We start from the raw sequence: 21168 nt of genomic DNA, 5'->3' as shown, positions 1-21168 counted from the left end.
GTGACGCTTCTACAGAGCCATCGCGCACGCCTGTAAAGATCATAGTGAAAATATGGTGTTACAGTAAGCTACCCATCTCTGCGTGTCTATCTGCTCTTCCAAGTGCTTGGCATAGTGCCTGCCTGCCTGCCTGCCTGCGTGCGTGCGTGCGTGCGTGCGTGCGTGCGTGCGTGTGTGTGTGTGTCTGTTGCCTGGCATGCATTCAAACACCCTTTTGAAACTCGGTAGCTAAACATTGACAGTGTTGATGCGTGGTGAAACAAAAAAAAACGACCAATCCCTCTTTTCCCCGTGTCTGTCCCTGTGTTCGTGTTCCTTGTGTGTCTTTTGTACTGTGTATGTACACACCTGTTGTGGGTGTATGCATGCGTGTGTGCGTGCGTGCGTGTGTGTGCAGCTGTGCAGAAGATGGCTGAAGCACAAATGCAGAAACTAGGTGTCTACCCTCCCTTGGAAGACCCCTATGAAGGGGAGGAGTATGAGGACCACTGGCAGAGTGAGGAGAGGGAGGACACGACTCCCACCAAGGCTGCTGGTGAGAGGGAATCTCTCTGTCAAGTCAACAGGGACTAGAGCAATGGTTCCCAAACTGTTTAGCCCGTGACCCAAAAGAGAAATTAGATATTCGCCCGGTACCCAAACTAGTGAAAATAGCAGATCTATTTTATAAGCTCAGCTATTTTAGATCAGCTATTTTCTAATTTATGGAATTTATTTTCTTTTTTTTTCTTCATGACATTACTGAAATAAATCATTTGATTTTGTTATTGATTCGTGAAAATATATGCTTTTTTGGGAATGTTTTTTGAAAATGTTTTGAAATAATCATTAAAAACAAAATGTAGGACCCATTTAAATGGTTCCCGACCCACTATTTGGGAAACAGTGAACTAGAGTACTCTCTGCAGCCACACACTACCTACACCGGCCTACACTGATGACACTTCTTAGTAACATTCTTTGTCACATACCCATGGCCCATAGACTGTAACAAAATATGGACAAAGGGAGCGGTCACGTAACTCATTGGTTTCTATAATCCTGTTTTGAAGCTACTTTTTCAGCTAATTCAAATCCACCATCTTGGAACTTCTGGCCCCGAAAAGCACCGCACCGGAAACGTATGCTATTGGCTGGAAGGGAAGCGACGGGCAGGTCTTTACTCAGTAGAACCAGTAGAAGCATACCCTACTTTATTATTTAAAGATAATAATGGGACCATAATTTATTAAACGCATACAGTTGGAGGCCATTGATATTGTCCTTTTCTTTTTGCTGAGGTTTGCGTGATCTGCGCAAAAGGACAGTTAACCCATTTTGGGCGGGAACCCCTTTTGGTGTTTTAAACATTATGTTATAATTTAGCTATTGAAAAATAGCAGATCTACAAGCTCATAGCGCGCCACCGAGTGGCGCGCTACGAGCTTGTAGGTCTGCTATTTTTGAAAAATCGTGAAAATATTTATTTCAGAAAACTGGAGGATTTAGAAGGATTTTTTTTTAAATGTTGAGGTCAGGCCTAAATGGGTCAAATGATAAGGGACAATATCGGTGGCACCCAACTGTATCATGAAAAAATACTTTAAACTAGCGATTGAAAACATAAAGTATTTATGTTCACCATTCAAGTGAACGTGGTTTTGGCCAAAACCACATTCACTTGAATCAAGTGCAGTGTGTAGCCAGCAGGAGGAGAAATAGTGACATCCGCTGGGCCATTAATGAGAACTGCAGGGCAGTGTGAGCCTCAATTTCAAGAGCTCTCCCTTGCCGCCTGACCCAGCCATTATTTTATTTTGATGAGGGGAGTCATAAATGGACAGAGAGGGTGATAAGCGGCATCAACCCTGGGACTGAATAATACAGCTACTAGCTGATCAATCAGCCAAGCTAGGCTAAAGTGCTGAACTGAGTAACCTCGCTGCAGATTGTCAAACATGGACAAAACTTCATTAAAGGAAAGTGCTGATAAAATGCAATTCTCTCATTATCTGTGTGGATAAATATGGCTTGGGTATGTGTTAAATTATTGCCTAGCTGGCATTTGTTGTGCAAACACACTTTGCGAATCACTAGCAAATAATATTAAAAACTAAATTAGCTGAAGCTGCTATGATATGCTTCCGCGACCATAATGCTTGTTGTAATAACTGCTAACTTTGCTTTAAAATACACTCATCTGTGTGGTTAAGACTTGTGCGTCAGAGTAACATAAACTCCTCCACAGGCCTGGCACGAGTTCAGATTAAGCTCTTTGCATTGAGAGACAGGCTACCCTGATGTCATACTCCCATGTTGCCCAAGTCCAGAGGGCAGGCTGACACAAACAGGGAGGCGTTGTATCTAAACACCAGCACCTCTGCCAATTGAAACAGGCTTGGAAGCCGTCTGTGGAGCACAAGAGCTTAATTTATACACCCGTCATATGATGAATTATAAATCAGGGTTTTTAGACTGCGTTCTGTCTGGTACTCTGGCTTTCAGGATGTTTTTTGCACAGGATGTCTGTTTCAGCTCCTTTTTTGTTACAGAATAGAAAGCTTGTGCACATTGTGCATTTCTGAATGTTGTTTGATTGGACCAAGTTCTGAGCCTTAACACTGCAGGGGTCTGAGCAGGAAAATGCCCCTGCAAGTGTAATCTGTAGTGAAAAATCCCTTTCTGTCTTTCTTTCTTTCTTTCTTTCATAACAAAATCACCTAATTGTTTTATCCACCCGAGCTGAGGATGCCCAATCTCCCAAGCATTGTGAGCTCAGTGCAATTTTTCATCCAGAATCACTGCTCTGTCAGCCCAGATGGCAGCCTCTACCTATAAATCCATTCTTAGAACACTGGTAAAACAGGTTTATGGTCTGATTTTCTGCGATCTTTGATTTCTGCTCATCGGTTCTTTCAACACTGAACAATTTTATAATCAAGACTCTAATACAAGGAGACAAATTATAGACAATACAACACAGCAATACATTATGTGTGTTTCTGATGTCAGATGAAAACATTAAATCTTCATAATTGTATCATCCCAGGTCTAATTTTCACATTGACTTGCCAACAATTTTGTAGTCGGGTTTTAAATGAGTTTCACAAACTGAACTTGCTAAAACTTCAAAGGGCCAGATGTGAATGTTTTTAAATCTATGACAGCATGAATACGGAATTCAGTCCATCTTTTCTGATACCTGGATGCTCAGATATTCAGCACAACAATGTAGAAAACGGTTTCTCTCAGAGAGGTTAACTTGTGAACGCTGTGACCGATAATATATGCTTTTAAGACCAGTCCTTGTTTCTTCAGACCACCAAGAGACAGCTGCCAGTGATGCATCAGAGAAGGTTTCCTGCATGCCAGAGACTGCCAGGCAGATCGAAGCAGGGGATGACGAAGGAGTTGAGGAAGAGGATGAGGAAGAAACCAAGAAAACGAAAGAGGACGAGAAAAGACGGGGGAATAACTGAAAGGGATGGATGGGCCAAACAACGGGAGGGCAGAGTGGAGAGAGAGATGGTGTTTTGTGTGAAGGGGTCAAATCTGTGTCAGAAGTGTGCTCTGAGCTCAGTAATAAAAGAGAGAATGAGTGAGCGCGTTGAGTGTGAGTGAGCTCTCTAGATGAGCGACTGATTGAATGACAACATAGATGCTACTGTATATCCTGCTTTGATTAAAAATCAAACATGTGTGCATCAGCAAAGAAACACTTAATTCTTAGCCTCAAAATGGGGAGGGGTACAGAAACAATGAAACGGTCTGGAGGAAGAGGATGAGGTCTCAGATTGTCAATTAGAAAACTCAGACTAGCACACTTCTCTCCAAAGACAAACCCAGCTTTATTCCAGCACTGTTAATGTGTCGACTTTCCATCAGATTATAACCTCATGGGTTTCATTGGGTTCTAAAGATGACTTGAACAGTCAAAACTTTGATGGAATAAAGCTGGTTTTGGAGCATTTAATAAAGTGTGAAAGTAAGGATGGCCGTAGCTCACCGGTCGAAGTGTCAAAGTGTCCCCTGTCCCTCCGTGGGAGTAATAAGATAAATCGAAATCAAAAGTCAGATTTTTCCAATTGATGTTTGTTATTTTCTACTCTGCACCTATGATGTTTTCTTTGGTTAGTGTGTGCGTCTTTTGGATACTCAAGCCAGACAGAAAGTCTGTGTGTGATATGGTCCATATTATGAAGTCAGAAATGATCTCCTACCTAAACATCACGCAGAGCAGATTACAGACGCCACAATGACTCCAAGGTCTCCATGATAAGTTGTCATGGTCAACATAACCAAATAGCCCATACAGTAGATAGACTAACACAAGTCCTCTCTCTTCCATGTCCTTTGCCCTCACCTTTCACCACTTATACACATGTTGCTTTATAGGAGGTAATGACTGCAAGAACAGAACACACACACACAACTCTCTTATGATCATCAATAACAAAGACTCTCTCTCACATAACCCCCTTTAAAAGTACTTGAAACTCGTTTTCGGTTCCACATTATTTTTTAACCCCTGGCCTAGATTGTAGTCTGATCAGCAACATGATATTGAATGTTAGGTCCCTCGTTTAAGTTGGCTTCTCCTGCCATCTTGTGGTAGAAAATATGCACTACAATGCTATTATTGCCCTAAATCCCAACTAGCTGGCTACTGTCAAAGAAAGTGTGTATTGTGTAACTGTAGTCATGAACATAGTGTTTGTGTATGGTTATTACATTTAGATTTAAATCAGGACTTTTGATTTATTTGAATATTCTTGTATTTGAAGGCAAAGCTACCTCTAATCTTTCAAAATACCCAACCATTGCCTCTGTACATTACACTTTTTTGAAGGTTTCACAGTAAATTGATATATTGATAGGGAATCAACATATTTCTTTAAAAATGTATCCTATATTGTTGAATCAATTGGGATGTCCCAGTGCTTGGTAAACTTCTGTGTTGACATTTTTCTATTGTCATTTTTTTTAACTGTTCAGTTGACTTGTGTGTTATGGTTCTGTTTTGAGAGATATTTTTCTAATCTATTGCCCAATGTATGAGTATCCTAGTACGGCCCTGTCTGTATTTTCTACATCCAATGTGATTGTGATACCAAATGGTTGGCAAAAGTCACAACACAACCTCTCTCTAGCCAAGTTAGACTTCAGCGACGAAGTGTTGTGTGACATCAAATGACACTATGGTGCTTAAGTACTGTAGGCTATAAATTAAGCTTAACACCCATTATTAGGCTAATCAATGTTTTTCTGTCCCTGCTGAATGGAACAATAAGCCTGGACATTAAAAATAATTCTACGAAAGCATTGCCATCACTTTACACATTGTCAGTGTGTCTGATTTACTCTCCAGTGAACATACTGTATCTGTTTATTCTGTCATTGCTGGACAAGCCTGAGACATTTCATAGAAAGTCTGTCTCTTACCATTTGTATAATCTGGGCTACTGTTTGTAAAGACAACACTTTTGTAAACTCTGGCCTTTGACTAGGCCTCTGACCTATACCTAAAGTCAAATATATATTGTGAATACATCATATGACAATCAATTGTGTCTACAAGCTTACAACACATGGGTTATGAGCTTCGATATATTATTTTTTGCGGTGGCATATACCGGTGCACAAATCAGACTTAACATTTCAGAATTATTGGTAATGTGGGCTCCACTACTCTTCCTTAACGCAAAATGTAGAAGTGAGGGCACTGTGGCACATTCGGTGGCGCTGTCGCCTCACAGCTATAAGGTCCTGGGTTGCACGTTGTGGGTGCTGGGGGAGTGGTGCGTGTTCTCTCCTCTGCGTCATCAGTGCCCATACCATGGGTAGGGTTGGCAAAAGGGCCTTTCTGTGTAGAGTTTGCATTCCACGTGACCCCTATAGGGTAGGTATACAAAACATGCAGTAATCCTGGTCTCTATACTGCCTCCCCCTGGCCAGCCGGGGCGCCTGATGGAGGGGAAAGGAACTGGTTGGAATAACGTGTTCCTTCATGCACTACTCCAACTGGGGAAACGGCCCCTTGTCAGGTCAAAAGAAAATGCTGGACTCCTCATGCATAGAAGGAAGCATGAGGTCAGTCCGTTGCTCTCCCCAGGTTGTCAAGGGAGTGTAGCACCCAGAATTACATTAGATAATTTAATTAATGGATTAATAATTTAGAAGTGAAACTAAAAGACATAATCAGGATCGACTCAACCATGCAGAGTACTAAGAAGGTAGGATACTAGCCTACTAATACATTTGACAAAATTACAGTATGTCACATTATTTTTGTGTAGAATGATACATCTATACATGGCAGGACAGCCATAGTTATATGAGGTATATATACACGATAGAAGAGGACTCAAACCTACATGTGAGTTGGACTAATAACAAAAATCAACAAAGGGTAGATGAATGGTTGCATAACTCTGAGAAGGCTTTTGTTTACATTTGTAGAGCAGAGCACATTTAAATATTATAATTAATATTATTATTTAGTCAGGTTTTCCTTATTTATATCTATCTATAGAAAAAGATACTTGTAAGTTGACTTGGTCCCCAGCACCGTATTGTGAGGGCAACAATACAATACCCCAAATTAGCAGATCTACAAGCACACAACATGTCACATTGTGACTTAATGTTGTGAGCTTGTAGTTAGGCTATTTTTGGCAAAGGGATTTAGTGTAGACAGAAAAAAGCGGCCCAAGTACAGATACAACGGAGGTCCAGTTACTAAGTCCAAAGGATTTATACTGTATATGAGCTGTTTGAACTTGTAATAATGTGTTATTGATTGATTCCCCAAAATAAGGGGGGATGTCCCTGGGACCATGGCTGAGGGAAGTATGGGTGCTGGGGGGGGGGCTGGAGCACCCCCTCCCCCCAGGCACAGCCCCCCCTCGGACAAATCAAAACAGATTTCTGTTACTAGGCTTATAAAATATGCTGTATCACAGTATTGGCGCCTTATCCTGGTTAATTGCCTGTGTTAGTTTGTTCATGCGTGTGGAGAGGGAAGGTAAAAGACACTTTTCTGCACAAAAATCCACGTGCACGAGGCGCATGCACGTGCATTTTGCGGCGCGCGCTCGCGCGCGCGCACCCCCTACTGAACATTCAGCACCTCTTACTTATATCTTCCCACGGCCATGCCTGGAACACACTTCCATGTCCCTTATTGAATTGATATGGGACACTGTCCTATATCAATTCAATAAGGGACATGACTTTTTGTTTCCATATAAGTAGCCATAGTTGGAAACCACACCAAATAAGGGACAATTCCGTATTTCAAGGGGCGGTTGGCAACTTGGCATCCCTACCTGGACCCTACTTTGTTATAAAGAAAGTGAAGTGACCTAGGCTAGGATATGGTCTGGCTGACCTTTGGTCCCCTGGGCCTCGGCCCAACAGGGACCTAAAACCTGTCATTTAGACAACCTCTGCCACGAATGATTTATTTTAAGTGTGCAGACTGTGCATTTGTCGACCCAGTTCAGTTCTGCTTCTCAGATGAACTTGAGGAAGCAACCCACAGAAATATAGAAGCAAAACAAACACTCATTGGGTGAAAAACGGCCATAACCACTAGCCCAAATGTGCTGACATCATCACATTTGTGATGACGGCTATGGTCGTTTTAGCCCAAGGAGTGTTTTTTGTGCAAAACTAATGCTTGGAATGGATTCAGCATCATGAAAACCCCCTAGTTTGACACGTCACGTGACATGCTACATAAATGTTTTGCCTTCTATAGGTTGTAAATGGTAGCCTATGGTCACATATTATGCCAATGATGAAAATTGCTCAACATGTGAAAGTTAGCATCTGGCAGTTTCTAATTGCTGGGGACCCAATAGACCCATACTCAACATTTCTAACATAAAACTTTGGTGTACTCAATGCCTGGGTTCACATTCTGGCAAGTGGACTACTATGGGATGTAGATTGTAGAGTTGTAGACTCTGACGTTTCTATGATCCCATCCCGGAAGACGTGCTGCTGCTGCTAGATGCTGCGCTTAGTGCGCAAACACATTGTGACACTGCAAGCTCGCTGAATCAGGTGAGTTTAGTTTATGTGCCGCTGGCGCTGTCCCTGATAAGGTTATTTACTCATTAATCAATGATCAAGCTATCGCGTCATCTGTCGTAGCAAGGCAACCAACCCAGAACCCACAAGCAAAAGCAAGGAGTGAGACGATACCGTGTTTAGCCAGCTAGCTAACACAGTGGTGAGTTAACGAACAGCTAACAATATTGCTAGCTGGCTGACTTGCTTTTTTTTTTTTTTTTTACACAATTTTTCATTTCCATATTTTATATTTGCTGGTGAGCCAACGTTAACCAACTTTATTAGCGTAATCAAATCAGCGATTGTCTTTGTAAACGTCTTGGTTGTCCGTAGTATGTTAGGGATTTGCTAAAGTTGCTTGTGAGGGACAAGGTGTTCAAGTTATTTACTACTGCCTGACTGGGATTCCCAAAATCCTAGCCCCTTCCTTTCGGGACCCTTATTGCTACCCTTTATTTGGGACGTCCGACGGTTGTAAAGGTGTTACAAAGGTCCACATTTTAGGCTAGAGGAGGCGATGGGTGAGAGGTAACTGTGGGAAGTTGCCCTGTCAGAATTGTGACGATCTAATGTTCTGAGTCGGACAGCTGATCAATGTTGTTGTTGTTGTCGGCAGATACAGTTGAAACTGGTGAATGAGGGTATTACTACTTCCCCACTATAGAAGCACACTACGATTCCAATGAGATAATCTAAACCAAATAGAGGTAAATCACTCAGCATCGATCCATGAGTCCAATGGTTAAACCTGTGTATCTTATCAAACTGGAAATGGTCCTTCAAAATGCAAAATACACAACATGCACTAGTCAAAGGTCAAGCAAGCTCAGTAACCGTGTTACTGTTTTAAGTTACAGCACAATTAATTTATCTACAACTATAGGTTAAATGATTGCTTTTTTCCAACTTTGAATTCTAAATGAGCAGACTGCCATCAATTGAAATATCTTAGGAAATATGTTGACCTTTATTGATAATGATGGTGGAGAGAGCAGTGGAGTGACATTCAGCAAAAGGTCAGAATGGCCCAGGAGTCGAACTGGGGACTCGCAAGTCGGTGTCAAGCATTAATATACTGTAGAATCTGACTGTCTTTATACTTGCATAATGGGGATATTTTATTGTATATTGTTGTTCTGTTTTTTCCTTCTCTTCTTATGACTATTTTGCAATTGTAAATTGTTGTAACTTGTACAGAACACAAAAAAATCCCTGGTTTGTTCCTTCTTCATTTAAAAAGTTTGACAGCAAACAAAGCTATGTGATGATAGTGCACCAGCTAGGAAAAGGAATATCTCACACTTAAATTATGTCCCAGTTCACTGCCATTCTCATCTTTACTCGTTTACTGCCTTAGGCCAGCACCTCTGACACCAATACTGGTGTGTGCCCTTTCCTCTTTTGTCTACCTGTTCACTGCCAGCCTTTATTGATAGTAGTAGACTGACAGGAGATGGGGAGTGACGCGTGTATCAAAATGATGGAGCGGTTGCGCAAAGACCCGCCCGGCAGCACTGTTTAATGCAATTTATTTGTGCGAGTTAAGTATTCAAGAATGTTTTGTTGTTTTGATTACAAAGTTGTACAGTATCTGCCGGCGTATCTGTGTATCAGATTGTGAAAATATAATATAATAATAGTAAATAATAATAATAGGCCTAATAATAATAAAGTGATTGAAAGAACTAGTGTGCTACTAGTAGCGCGTGCTGCTTGCTTGTTTTATGGATATACATACTGTTGACTTTTACAACTTTGTCATGAGTAATTCAACAAAAAATACTTATAACTGGCACAAATAAATTGCATTAAACAGTGCTGCCGGGCGGGTCTTTGCGCAACCGCTCCGTCATTTAGAATTAGGCGGGAGTGACACGCAGCAAAGGTCGTTGGGATCGGGAATCGAACCCGCAACACATGCACACTCGTAGTACATGCACGTGCGAGCACCTACAGTACATGTGCGCACAGAACAGCTGATAGCCTAGTAGTGTATGAGAGTTCTAGACACACAAACTCAAAAGTAGACTTACCGGTAAAATAATCAGACGACTTCTTGCAGTAGCGAAACAAAAACATTTGCTTTGGACGAATCTCCTCTTCTTCGATGGAGGAGGAGGCATTGTTGTTGCGTGCAAACAGAACACCACAGAAGCAGTACTGGATGTGTTGCTTTTTAGTACCGTTATGCAAAGTAGCTATTTGATGAGTAGTTGGGTACTTGACACGTCGTCAATCTAGGGGGGCCGCTCACCGCCAGCAAACCTGTTATGCAAGTAACCACTGGATGATTTGGGTACTTGGGTTGGTTCGTCTTGAATCTAGAGGGACACGTTCTAGTGTGAATACGTGTGTGTACGTACGCGTGCCGCATGCATGTCAATTTCTTTTGGTACATTTCTACGTTAGACATGATACCAACAGTCAGACACACCATGAGTCAAACACCCAATCCCCAATCTCTAACCTTATCCTAGCCTCACAGGAAGCCACAGGGGATTTTTAACCTGTAGTACGGGTGATTTGTAACCCGCAGCACAGGTTAGTCTGACTAATGACTGTAGGACTGTTGGTATGTTTAACCAACATATGCACACCCTGCGGACTGCTACCCTAGCCGTCCGGGCAGAGTTATGGCGTTTTTTTTTAACCTATTTCCCGAACAGTGAACAACGTATAAAAAATGTAAAAGTAGTCCCCCGTACTCTTGGCTGGTGTGTGTGTGTGTGTGTGTGTGTGTGTGTGTGTGTGTGTGTGTGTGTGTGTGTGTGTGTGTGTGTGTGTGTGTGTGTGTGTGTGTGTGTGTGTGTGTGTGTGTGTGTGTGTGTGTGTGTGTGTGTGTGTTTGTGTTTGTGTTTGTGTTTGTGTTTGATTTGGGTGAATGTAATGCACAATCTATGTAAAGCGCCTTGGATAAAGGCGCTATATAAATGCACCATTTATTGTGCTAGGTGGAGTACCCTGTTTCGCCGCAGCAATGCCGGGTGGAGGCTACGGGGAGTTAGGGGGAAGCCTTCCTGCCATCGCTTCCCTCAATGCGTCCTACTCAACGTCCCTATCCATTCCCTCCCCTTACCTGTGTGTGGCCCCTGGGGAACGCAAGGCCATCTCTGATGTCCGTCGCACATTCTGTCTCTTTGTCACATTCGACCTCCTCTTCATCGCACTTCTGTGGATTATTGAGCTGAATGTGAGTGAACATGGAGATGCATGTGTCAGTCCCCCTTTTTTGCATCTTCATTATAGAGCTAAGGAGAAAAACTATTAATTATAACCGTGAACTGTAATTTTCTATTTCTTATTCTGACACTCCCTACCTACTGTTACCACACAACAGATCAGTGGTCCACTCTGCTCTTTTGCCTTTCCAGAGCCATCCACCATCCACCATCTGGGACATCCTGCAGATAGAGGTGGTCCAATACGACTTCAAGTCTTCCTTTTTTGACATCTTTGTAAGTTTAGAAGTGAAGGTGTTGGTTTGGTTTGTTTGTACACCAGTGCCGAACTGCAGATCCTATGACTTCTTTCTAGTCTGACTGAGCATCCCTAACTTTCATCTGCCTGATTATTTTATTGTGAGATTTACTTCATCCATGACAAGTATTTTGATATCAGTAATCAGTATCAGTATACTCTGGGTGGATGTCAGGCACGTCGGTATTTGGCCATAATCTCTGGGCCCACCAGTACACCCTCAACCTTGCATAGAAAATATGTTTTTGTTTGTTTTCCGCTTGCACCACTAGGCAACTTAGATGTTGTTGTTCATTTGTCTGCATTCCTTGACACAAAGGAAAAAAGAATGCAAAAGAAAAACAACTCATGCTCACATGATTAGATAAAGAAGTCATTTTATCATTCTGCTTTTGTTTCATAACAGTTGCTTGCTGTGTTTCGGTTCCTCTGCCTGCAAGTGGCTTATGCTGCTCTGCGTCTGAGGCATTGGTGGGTCATTGCGGTAAGAGAGCTCGCTCAGAAAGACAAAGTTAAAGCTCTTATTTGGGTGATAGACGGGAATGATACTGGAGACCCTAACATTGAACCTCTTTACTCCTTCCACAGATCACCACTCTAGTGACTAATGTCTTCCTCGTTGTGAAGGTCATCCGATCTAATGTGAGTGTCTCCCTACTGCTGTTTTGAATCTTAGCGTTGGAGTATGGTTCAGTGAATCATGAGCCACTGCACATTTTTCACACCCATTTCCACCAATATTTAATTTTTATAATGGGCTGAAGACTAGTGTTGACTTACTTACGGGAATTTGATACAAGAGCTGCTAAAGATGAGTGATGTCAAAAAGTCTCACAGCTTTGGTAACTTTTTATATGATCAACAATGGGGAAGTGATACAGTTAGTACTTCAATAAAATGATTATGACGTGTCCCATATAAAAAAGTGATATGGTGCCTTCAGTAAATAATAAATTGTCAATTGTCAAGCAAGTCAATGTGTAATGTCTTGTACAATCCAGTCTTAGGCTCACGTCATTTACTTTCTTTTATAGCTCCTTTCCCAGAATAATGCCTTTGGCTATGTGCTGCCCATTACGTCATTTGTTGTGGCATGGCTGGAAACATGGTTTCTTGACTTCAAAGTGCTCACTCAGGAGGCAGATGATGAGAGAGGTGAGTGGGAAACCTTTTGTTCTAGTTATAACTAAGATAAAATAATATTGGTCAATTATTGTATAAAGTCTTGTCTGTCCCTCAGCCTACCTAGCAGCTGTGAATTCGGCATGCGAGCGTGCTCCCATGATATACCCCCGTGCTGTGTCAGATGGACAGTTCTACTCCCCGCCGGAATCCCTCGCAGGTAACCAACCACTGTGGAGAGATGGATTAGGGCTCCGTGAATCCACGTAACTCGAGAACCGTTCGCCCAACCGACTTAAAATTCGACACACGCGTTCCACACCCAAACAAGGAGTGCAGTGCCGGTGTCGAGTCCGTCGGACCCACGGTTGTCCAGAACTGCTCCAAAAGTCCTCTTCCCGAGCTCTTAACAGGGCCCCTGCCCAGTGTCCAGCTGGCCTGTTCTGACATCATTCTGACGTCTGTCCATATTTGGGCATGATGCCTGACAAAGAACTCCATATATGGGCATAAAAGGGACACAGACTAATTTCTGGGTGGGACATGCATTTCCAACTTGCATCGTTCCAATTCGCCAGTTCCAAACGGGCAACGCTGTAGAGGCTCCAATGGGCACCGCTCTAGTCTATCTATCTATAAATGCACCAAGTCTCTGTCTGTACGTCTGTCTGTACGTGTGTAAGCCACGTAACTCGAGAACCGTTGGCCCCACCGACTTCAAATTCGACACACGCGTTCCACACCACCACAGGGGGTGAAAAGGGACACATACAGAAATGAACCAGCACAAAAGCCTCATTTGGCATGCCTGACAAAGAACTCCATATATGGGCATAAATGGGACACGCACATAATAACTGGGTGGTGCATGCATTTCCGCTTGTCCAGAACCAGCACAAAAGCCTCACCCCTATATCTCCATATATGGAGCTGGCTCTCCACGTACCACCATTATGACTTAGGTTAAAATACAGTAGCGTACACCTAACCCATCCCATCCTATTCACACAGGAGGCAAATTTATTCTAATTAATATACAAATATATAAGAATAATATATTTTCCACAGTTCCACACAGCCAACAAACAAAATGATAACAATATAACTGGGACTCAGTTCTCACGACAGAGTACAGACGCACGCGCGCACACATACACACACACACACACACAGAACAGAGAGAGACGCAAGTGCGCACACATAATAATAATAATGAATTTTATTTATATTGCACTTTTCATTCACAAGGAATCCCAGAGTGCTACATGGTTAAAAACATATAATCTATCATGGAAGGTTAAAAACAGGGTTAACAAAAAACTGTGCAAAGCGCTATGAGAAGTTTCACTTTGACTGTGTGTACACTCTGGAAATCCCCTTCCATGGTAAAACCTTCTCAAGGTACACAACTGCATACATATCCTCAGTGTTCATTTAACTCATTTGGCTCTATTTGTAGTTTTGTACACTTTTGACGGGATTCCATTGTCATCAAAAGCAAGTACTTGAGCAATAACACAAATTGTTAAAAGGATCCCTGGCTAATAAGACAAATATGGTGTGCGCGCACATGCACACAGTACGCTATGAGAAGTTTCAGCACCAATTTGTGCCCCACCTTTTTGATTTTCTGGAAGATTTCAAGTACCACCAGAGGGGACGGTAAGTACCGGACCTGGTATGCGTACCATAGGTTGAAAATCACTGCTCTAAATTGACATTTAAAAATATATATAAATCGTGCCGCCGACCGACTCCGGCCCCCCAAATTGGGTCCTGGAAAGAGATTTGGCCCCAGGCAAAACTTAATTGCCTAGTTGCCTACCTCTGCTCTACATCCTTATTCTATACTCTTTAACAATACATCTACCCTCTTTCTACAGGCTCAGAGGAAGATCTCGATGAAGAGGGCCTTGGGCGCAGGGCAGTCACTGCACAGGTACGCTATGCTCATTCTGTGTCCCAGCTCTGGTCTTCGGCTGGTGTTGATTCGTTTTTCATCTCACCACCACTCTCTGTCTCCCTCCCCAGGAGAAAGAGTATGTGAGACAGGGTCGTGAGGCCATGTCTGTGGTGGAACAGATCCTTGCCCAGGAAGACAACTGGAAATTTGAAAAGAACAACGTGAGTCTGAATGTTCCATTACCATTTTGTCTTGAGCCCTGATTAAGAAACCTGCTTATATAAACAGCCACTTGTCAGTGAAAGAATTTCCATTTCATTTTATATAATGACACCGAAATTAATTGGACCCTGTTTCATAAGGAGTAAGGAAGTGACATATTTTATAAGGCTAATAAAATGTTTCTTGTGGCAGGACATTGGAGACTGTGTGTACACTCTGGAAATCCCCTTCCATGGAAAAACCTTTATTCTCAAGGTACTGAGGTGCTGAGGTGGTCGGTTTATTTTTCAAACACAGTTCTTATATGAAGCGACCTAAAATCGCCGTTTGGGGATCTCAATGCAAATAAACAAATACATGAACCTGGAGATTGACGCCCTCTACTGAAAGTGACGTCAGACTTCTCTATTTATGAAAGAAATAAAATATTTAAGGTGTTTTTTTGTTTGTTTTTTTGTTGTAGATGGCAAGTATAATGTTTTAAGGCATATTTGTCTTATTAGCCTGGGATCCTTTAAAAAAAATCTAAGAGTCATAAACCCTGTATGTACTAATCTAAACACCTGTTGTGTTCAGATGAGTATTAACAGCATGTTCATTATAATTACTCACCTGATCTACAATGGTCAGGATTGGGATTACTATATGACAGCATTTAGCAATCTTATTTTCCAATACCGTTTGTTTGGTGCTCTGCTCTGTACAATGTGGCTGCACCTTTACTCGTGCTTTAGCTGAAGTGTTTGTGCTTTATTGTCTTCATTTGGCTTTCCTCAGGCTCTTGTTCAGTGCCGTGCTGAGCTGGTGTACCAGGAGGTGATGTTACAGCCAGAGAAGATGGTCCAGTGGAACAAAACGATTACAGTCTGCCAGGTGACAACCCCTCTGCTTTGATTGCTTTCATTGATTATCCACTTGAGCCTCATTTATACTCTGTTGTATAATTTCAATTCAAACTTTAATAGCGGACTCGGGGCCAAAGAGAAACATAACAAAGGGATACATATAAAATACACACAATGGCAATAAAATCATAAAATGTGTAAAATAAATACAACTTAACCCACTGGCAGAACACAGGCATTTTAGCCAGTGTACCCTTAGTCTTGATGTATAGTGTGAACAGCTCACTGAGGGGCTTGAGAGCACCACAATGATGCTGTTTTCAGATACATAGCCTAAACTTGGAACATTACTTAGGAGTGCTTTTTTTAAAAGTCCTCACTCCAGCAGTGACAAACAATTGGCTAGCACTGCACCCTCTGGGTGGGAGTATTCTCATAATCTCATTGCATCATTATATGCAACTTGCAACCTGTGCATGCTAGATTTTTTATAACATGACCCAGGTGAGCAGTATAAAGTGGTGTGCAATATGCCTTAAACAATGACACTTTCACTTTAGTAGAACAATGACTGAACTGACGAGCAACAGTGTTTGCTTGAGCATACAACTTTCGACATTGTCTGTAAATATCATCAGTCATTAATCAGTAACAAAGTGACCAAGTTATAATGACAGAAATGAAATGAAAAATGCAGATTTTCTATTTGTGCTTCGTGGTCCCAGTACATGACAAGTATAAATAAGCATGTAATGACATGCCCAAAATGTTGTTAAACATTCGCATTGTTCAGGTTGTATCCTGCTGTAAAAAAAAAAAAGAAAAAGCCTAACAATGGTGTTCCTCTCTTCAGATCCTTCAGAGGGTTGATGACAACACCATGATTTCCTACGACGTCTCCTCTGGGGCGGCGGGGGGAGTTGTGTCTGCAAGGTACGGTATATATTCCTACTGTATATTACAAATAAAACAAGCCTGACTGCATGACCAACCAGTGCTTTATTCAGAGAGATAACAGGCTGACTGCATGACCAACCAGTGCTTTATTCAGAGAGATAACAGGCTGACTGCATGACCAACCAGTGCTTTATCCAGAGAGATAACAGGCAAATATTGATCAAGATAACAATTACACAATGTAATTGTGTAGACTGTAAATTATGTAATGCAGATGTTTAATTTTAACAATGTAACTGTGGGAGTGTAAAATGAATTCATTTTGCACTCAAGAGTTCAAGATCTTTAAGGGTCCATTTGGTTACCAACTCCATAATGTAGCTGGGAACTACCTGGAACCTCCTCAAGGACCACTGGTTGAAAACCAGTGCTTTAGAGAAGATCCTTGGGCTAAAACATTGTCCATAATAAGCATTTTAATTGCATGAGAAGAAGGTAGCATGCAGAATATTCTTTCATTGACGAGTCTGAAACTAGTAATGAGGCTGTATGTCACACAGATTATAACAACGCCAATAGAGGGCGCTAAATTAATCAAAGGCAGCTCAATCTATTCGTCAAACCTCAAAGTTGCCCTGGGTTTCTGTAACATTGTTCCAAATCTTCATATTTTCACTTTTCACTCCTTCAACAGGGATTTTGTTAATGTGCGGCGGGTGGAGCGCAAACGAGACCGCTACGTCTCTGCAGGCATGGCAACGGACCACGATGCCAAGCCTCCACACAGTCGTTACGTCAGGTCAGACCATGCCTTGTGCTGTCTATTGCTAGCCTGGAATCTGGCCTGATTCGCTACGTTCGTCTATTTCTCACATTGCTATTCAGTCTGGCCACGGTCCTATTTCCATTACGTTGGCAAGTCAGAAAGTGACTTGAGTTTTACAATTTACATTGGACAACACTCCCCCCCCCCCCCCACACACACACACACACACACAGACCAATCACAAGCCGCAGGCCGTTTTCTCCGGTTTGGGCATGGAGAGAGGAGGCTTTCCAGACTGTGAAGCGAAGTGAGGAAAAATAAAATGCTGAGTGTAGCAAGCAGTCTGGTTCCTAGTCTAGTCTATTGCCTCTTTAGCATTCAAAACACAACAATGGTCAGATTGTTTTCTTCCTTTTTTATAAGTCAGTGTATTCCTTGCAACGTTTCTGCCCTTTCGTTTTGTGTGAACTGAACCCTCCCTCTCCTCCCCAGGGGAGAGAACGGACCTGGAGGATTTGTGGTCCTCAAGTCCAGCAGCAACCCATCTGTGTGTACGTTCATCTGGGTCCTCAACACAGACCTGAAGGTGAGCCCTAAACTGCCTTTTCCTTTTGAGTCAGCATTGATAGCATTGATAGCATTGTTAGCATTGATAGTCAGCATTCCCTTTTCTTCTTTTCCACACAAAGAAAAAAAAATAAAAGTTGTATTTATCAATATAATATAAAGATGAATAAATATATGTGAAATGCACCAGCTTACTTGGTAACTTGCACAATTACACACAGTTAACAATGACCCACACACTCGTCAGGATGACACTATATCCAGCATTCTGTGTAGAGGATTTTTAACACTAACCTTACCTATTTCCTCCCGTCCATCAGGGCAGACTGCCTCGCTACCTCATCCACCAGACTCTGGCTGCCACCATGTTTGAATTCATGGCACATTTACGCCAGCGTGTCACTGACCTCCAGTGCTCTCACCACTAGGAGACAACCTCCTCTGCCATACTGAACAACAGGAGAGATGGCCTTCTAGCCACAGTGCCACAGCAGCTTGTGAGTTGTTCTTTGTGTTTCTGGGCTCTCCGGTACCACAAATCGCCCAGTCTTTACTGTTGTGGTGCACCTAAGATGAGAAGATGAACGCACTGAGAAGAATGAACCTCAAAGAGGATGTGTGACATGACATGAGACAGCAATTATTAGGAAAACAAGGGGAACAGCTGGACGTATTGCTCATTTTCATCCTTAAACTCTCAACAAATATTCTTTTTTTTATTAATGGTCACATCCTTATTTTTGTATGTGTAGAAGACCAATGCATTTTTGCTGTGTCCCTCACTGTGCAATGACAATTTTGTCGTCACGCCTTGCGAAGCGTTTTTGAATCAGGATGGACATTTTGGAACTGAGAAGAGGCGGAATACAGGTGGATGTCATTTTCACTGTATACTTTTCCCCTCTCTCAATTCAACAGAACTGACGCAATGACATGTTTGAATGTTGCTGCACCAAGCAACAGTCTGGCCCTGAGCCTTATAGCCGAAGTTTCTTTGTTGTTGCTTTGTTTATACTTTTTTGTTGTTTTTATTTTGGTTACTGCACCGTCTTAACTGTGGTTCCTTCAAGAACTGTTCTGAAGGTACACATTTTGCAACCTTTATTTGATTGGGAAAAGACACGTTAACTCCCTTAAAAGTTTATACCCCTTCTTCACTTCACTGTGGTCAATAGGACAAGAGTCTTCTCACCACCACACAGGCTGTGTGTGTGTGCTGGTGGGGCTGAGCCCCACCAGATCTAGCGGCGAAATCAAAGAGAAATCAAATGCCAAACCTCTCCTCGAATACTAGTGTTGATGTATTTGGCCTTTCTGCTTTAGTTTTTGAAGCATGGAAGACAGAATGATGAGGCAGCATTTAACCATATTAACCCTGGTGTCCCTATTCTTGTCATTATACAGTAGGTGAACATTTAAAAAAATGGTCAAACCTTTAAAAAATAGATCTACAAGCTAGCGACATGTTGAGCTTGTAGATCAGGTATCTTTGAATAGCCCAAAAATAAGGATTAAGTGGTTAAATGGACCTCCAACTCAATCTTCTATACACGTAAATGTGGTAGTGATTGTTTAATGTTTATGATGCAAATTATTATTAGCTAGAGATAATGGTTACACATCTGGAAGCTCTATCCTTGCTAAAACTATATTGTGTGCCATTAACCTCAAGTGGCCTTCAACAAAACAGCTGAGAAAATTGGTGGCTGTCAAATGTTTTACTGTATTCATGTGATGATCATTGTCATTTTGAGAACAGGCCTCATAATTTACGTATACGACACGTATGAGGCAAAAAATAATCTTTCTCATGTAAAATAACGGTTTTTATTTTTCATAATGCATGTCGTTATGACATAATTTACAGGTTGCAACTTGCCACCTGCACAGTGAAATCTTCAGTGTCCTCAAAAGGACGGTTATGTTTTGTTCCTTGTGCCTTCCAGTGCACTGAAATGAGGCACAGCAGGGAGAACGTGGTTCCATTATAACTCTTGACTAAGGACCATATCTCTTGAGGCCAGGGCACACAATGACCACATTATGATAAGAAGTGGCTTAAGTATTTTGTTTGCATGCTCAGTTATTGATGATGCCATAACAAAATCTAGGAATGCCACAATCTTGACCTGAATTTATCTCTAGTGAGAACGTCTCTGTAGGCAGATTAGTTGTCATAATGATTGTCTGTGTCCATGTTGCTCTGGCCACCAGACAGTGCATACAACGCCAAACACGGTTCAACTTGCCTTGTTGAGATTTTAGCAAATTAATTTTGGTCAGAACTGAAATGCATACAAAGTGTTTTGGAATGAGAATTTAAATCTGATCAAAGTATGTAAACATGGACGTTGTGCCTTTATTACCGTAACAATATGTCCAACTTTTCACCTTATTTGCTTTTAGCAAAACATCCTACTGTACATAAAACCAATGCTTCATAACGTTAGCAAAGGTTTATATAAAGTATCAATCCTGCCTTGATTTCTTTTTTTCAGGTTTGTAATGTTTTTGTTTTTAGTGTTTTGAATTTCTGTGTAAAATTATAATCAGTTCTAAAACATTAATTTAAAGCCATTACATAAATACTGACCAACCTCTCAACTGTAGTTTATTTTGTATGGAAACTTAAACAGACTCAAATATATATAATACAATGGTTGAATTGATTTCAGTTGATGATTGATGTTGTTTTTGGCTAGTGGGGATTCCTGGTTTTGTGACGTAAGGAGACTCTTGCCTATGAGGCTATTTCACTAACACAGTAGGTTCTCTGACCGAGCTGTTTGTTGTCTTCCTTATATTCCATTGTTGGATCCCTGGCGTGTCAATAATATCCTGTGACCAGAATCGCATGCAAGTCACCCCTTTTGTGGTCTTTGTTTCATAATGCTTCATTAATGGAACCCTGTTGCTCTACCTCTGTCTTCAAAGGAAATGGTTGATATATCATTACTCTTTCAGAAAACGGTGGGAATGTGACTCGCTAGAAGCTTGCACGCCTGTGGTGCGCTCACGTCATAACGCCACGTGTCTGTTCTTTCGCCGTAAATATTGTGTGTCCGAGTGAGAGAGACACACACAACCCCTACATTTTGAACGAAGGCAGACAGCGATGTGTTTTTGGCCACTGACCATGTGTTTTCCGTGCTGGGCATGTTGTGTGGGTGCTGTGTAATTGGTCCATCACCGAGAGATAGAGAGCAGAAGTAGAGGAAGAAGAGCAAGGATAGAGAGAGGTAGGGAAACTACAGGGAGTTCCATGCTCAGCTCAGCCTCGCTTTGTCATTACAATGTAGGTAAAACACTTT

At 41.8% G+C, this 21168-nt stretch overlaps 2 protein-coding genes across 4 annotated transcripts in view; both read left to right on the top strand.

Moving 5' to 3' along the window:
• Positions 1 to 5315, top strand: part of ppp1r1b (protein phosphatase 1, regulatory (inhibitor) subunit 1B) — a 35227-nt gene extending 29912 nt beyond the window's left edge. For both annotated transcript variants that reach the window (XM_079521638.1, XM_079521637.1), the window contains 2 exons: positions 398 to 535; positions 3298 to 5315. In XM_079521638.1, coding sequence (XP_079377764.1) covers positions 398 to 535; positions 3298 to 3458 — 299 coding nt within the window. In that variant the 3' untranslated portion in view covers positions 3459 to 5315. The remainder of the gene's footprint in view (positions 1 to 397; positions 536 to 3297) is intronic.
• A 2506-nt stretch (positions 5316 to 7821) lies between these two features.
• stard3 (StAR related lipid transfer domain containing 3) lies at positions 7822 to 20526 on the top strand. Of its 2 annotated transcripts, none has more exons than XM_079521630.1 (15): positions 7822 to 8049; positions 11010 to 11248; positions 11430 to 11513; positions 11942 to 12019; positions 12124 to 12177; positions 12570 to 12690; positions 12776 to 12877; positions 14541 to 14596; positions 14689 to 14781; positions 14975 to 15037; positions 15560 to 15655; positions 16481 to 16560; positions 17219 to 17323; positions 17783 to 17876; positions 18178 to 20526. In XM_079521630.1, the coding sequence occupies exons 2-15, from the start codon at positions 11036 to 11038 to the stop codon at positions 18283 to 18285; spliced, it is 1347 nt and encodes a 448-aa protein (XP_079377756.1). In that variant the 5' UTR covers positions 7822 to 8049; positions 11010 to 11035; the 3' UTR covers positions 18286 to 20526. The 2 variants fall into 2 exon arrangements, with proteins under 2 accessions (XP_079377756.1, XP_079377757.1); XM_079521631.1 differs by lacking the exon at positions 7822 to 8049 and adding an exon at positions 8062 to 8218.
• The last annotated feature ends 642 nt before the right edge of the window (positions 20527 to 21168 follow it).

Source organism: Electrona antarctica (genome assembly GCF_951216825.1).
Source record: "Electrona antarctica genome assembly, chromosome: 14".
Classification (NCBI taxonomy): domain Eukaryota; kingdom Metazoa; phylum Chordata; class Actinopteri; order Myctophiformes; family Myctophidae; genus Electrona; species Electrona antarctica.
This window is presented reverse-complemented; position numbering and strand designations above follow the sequence as displayed.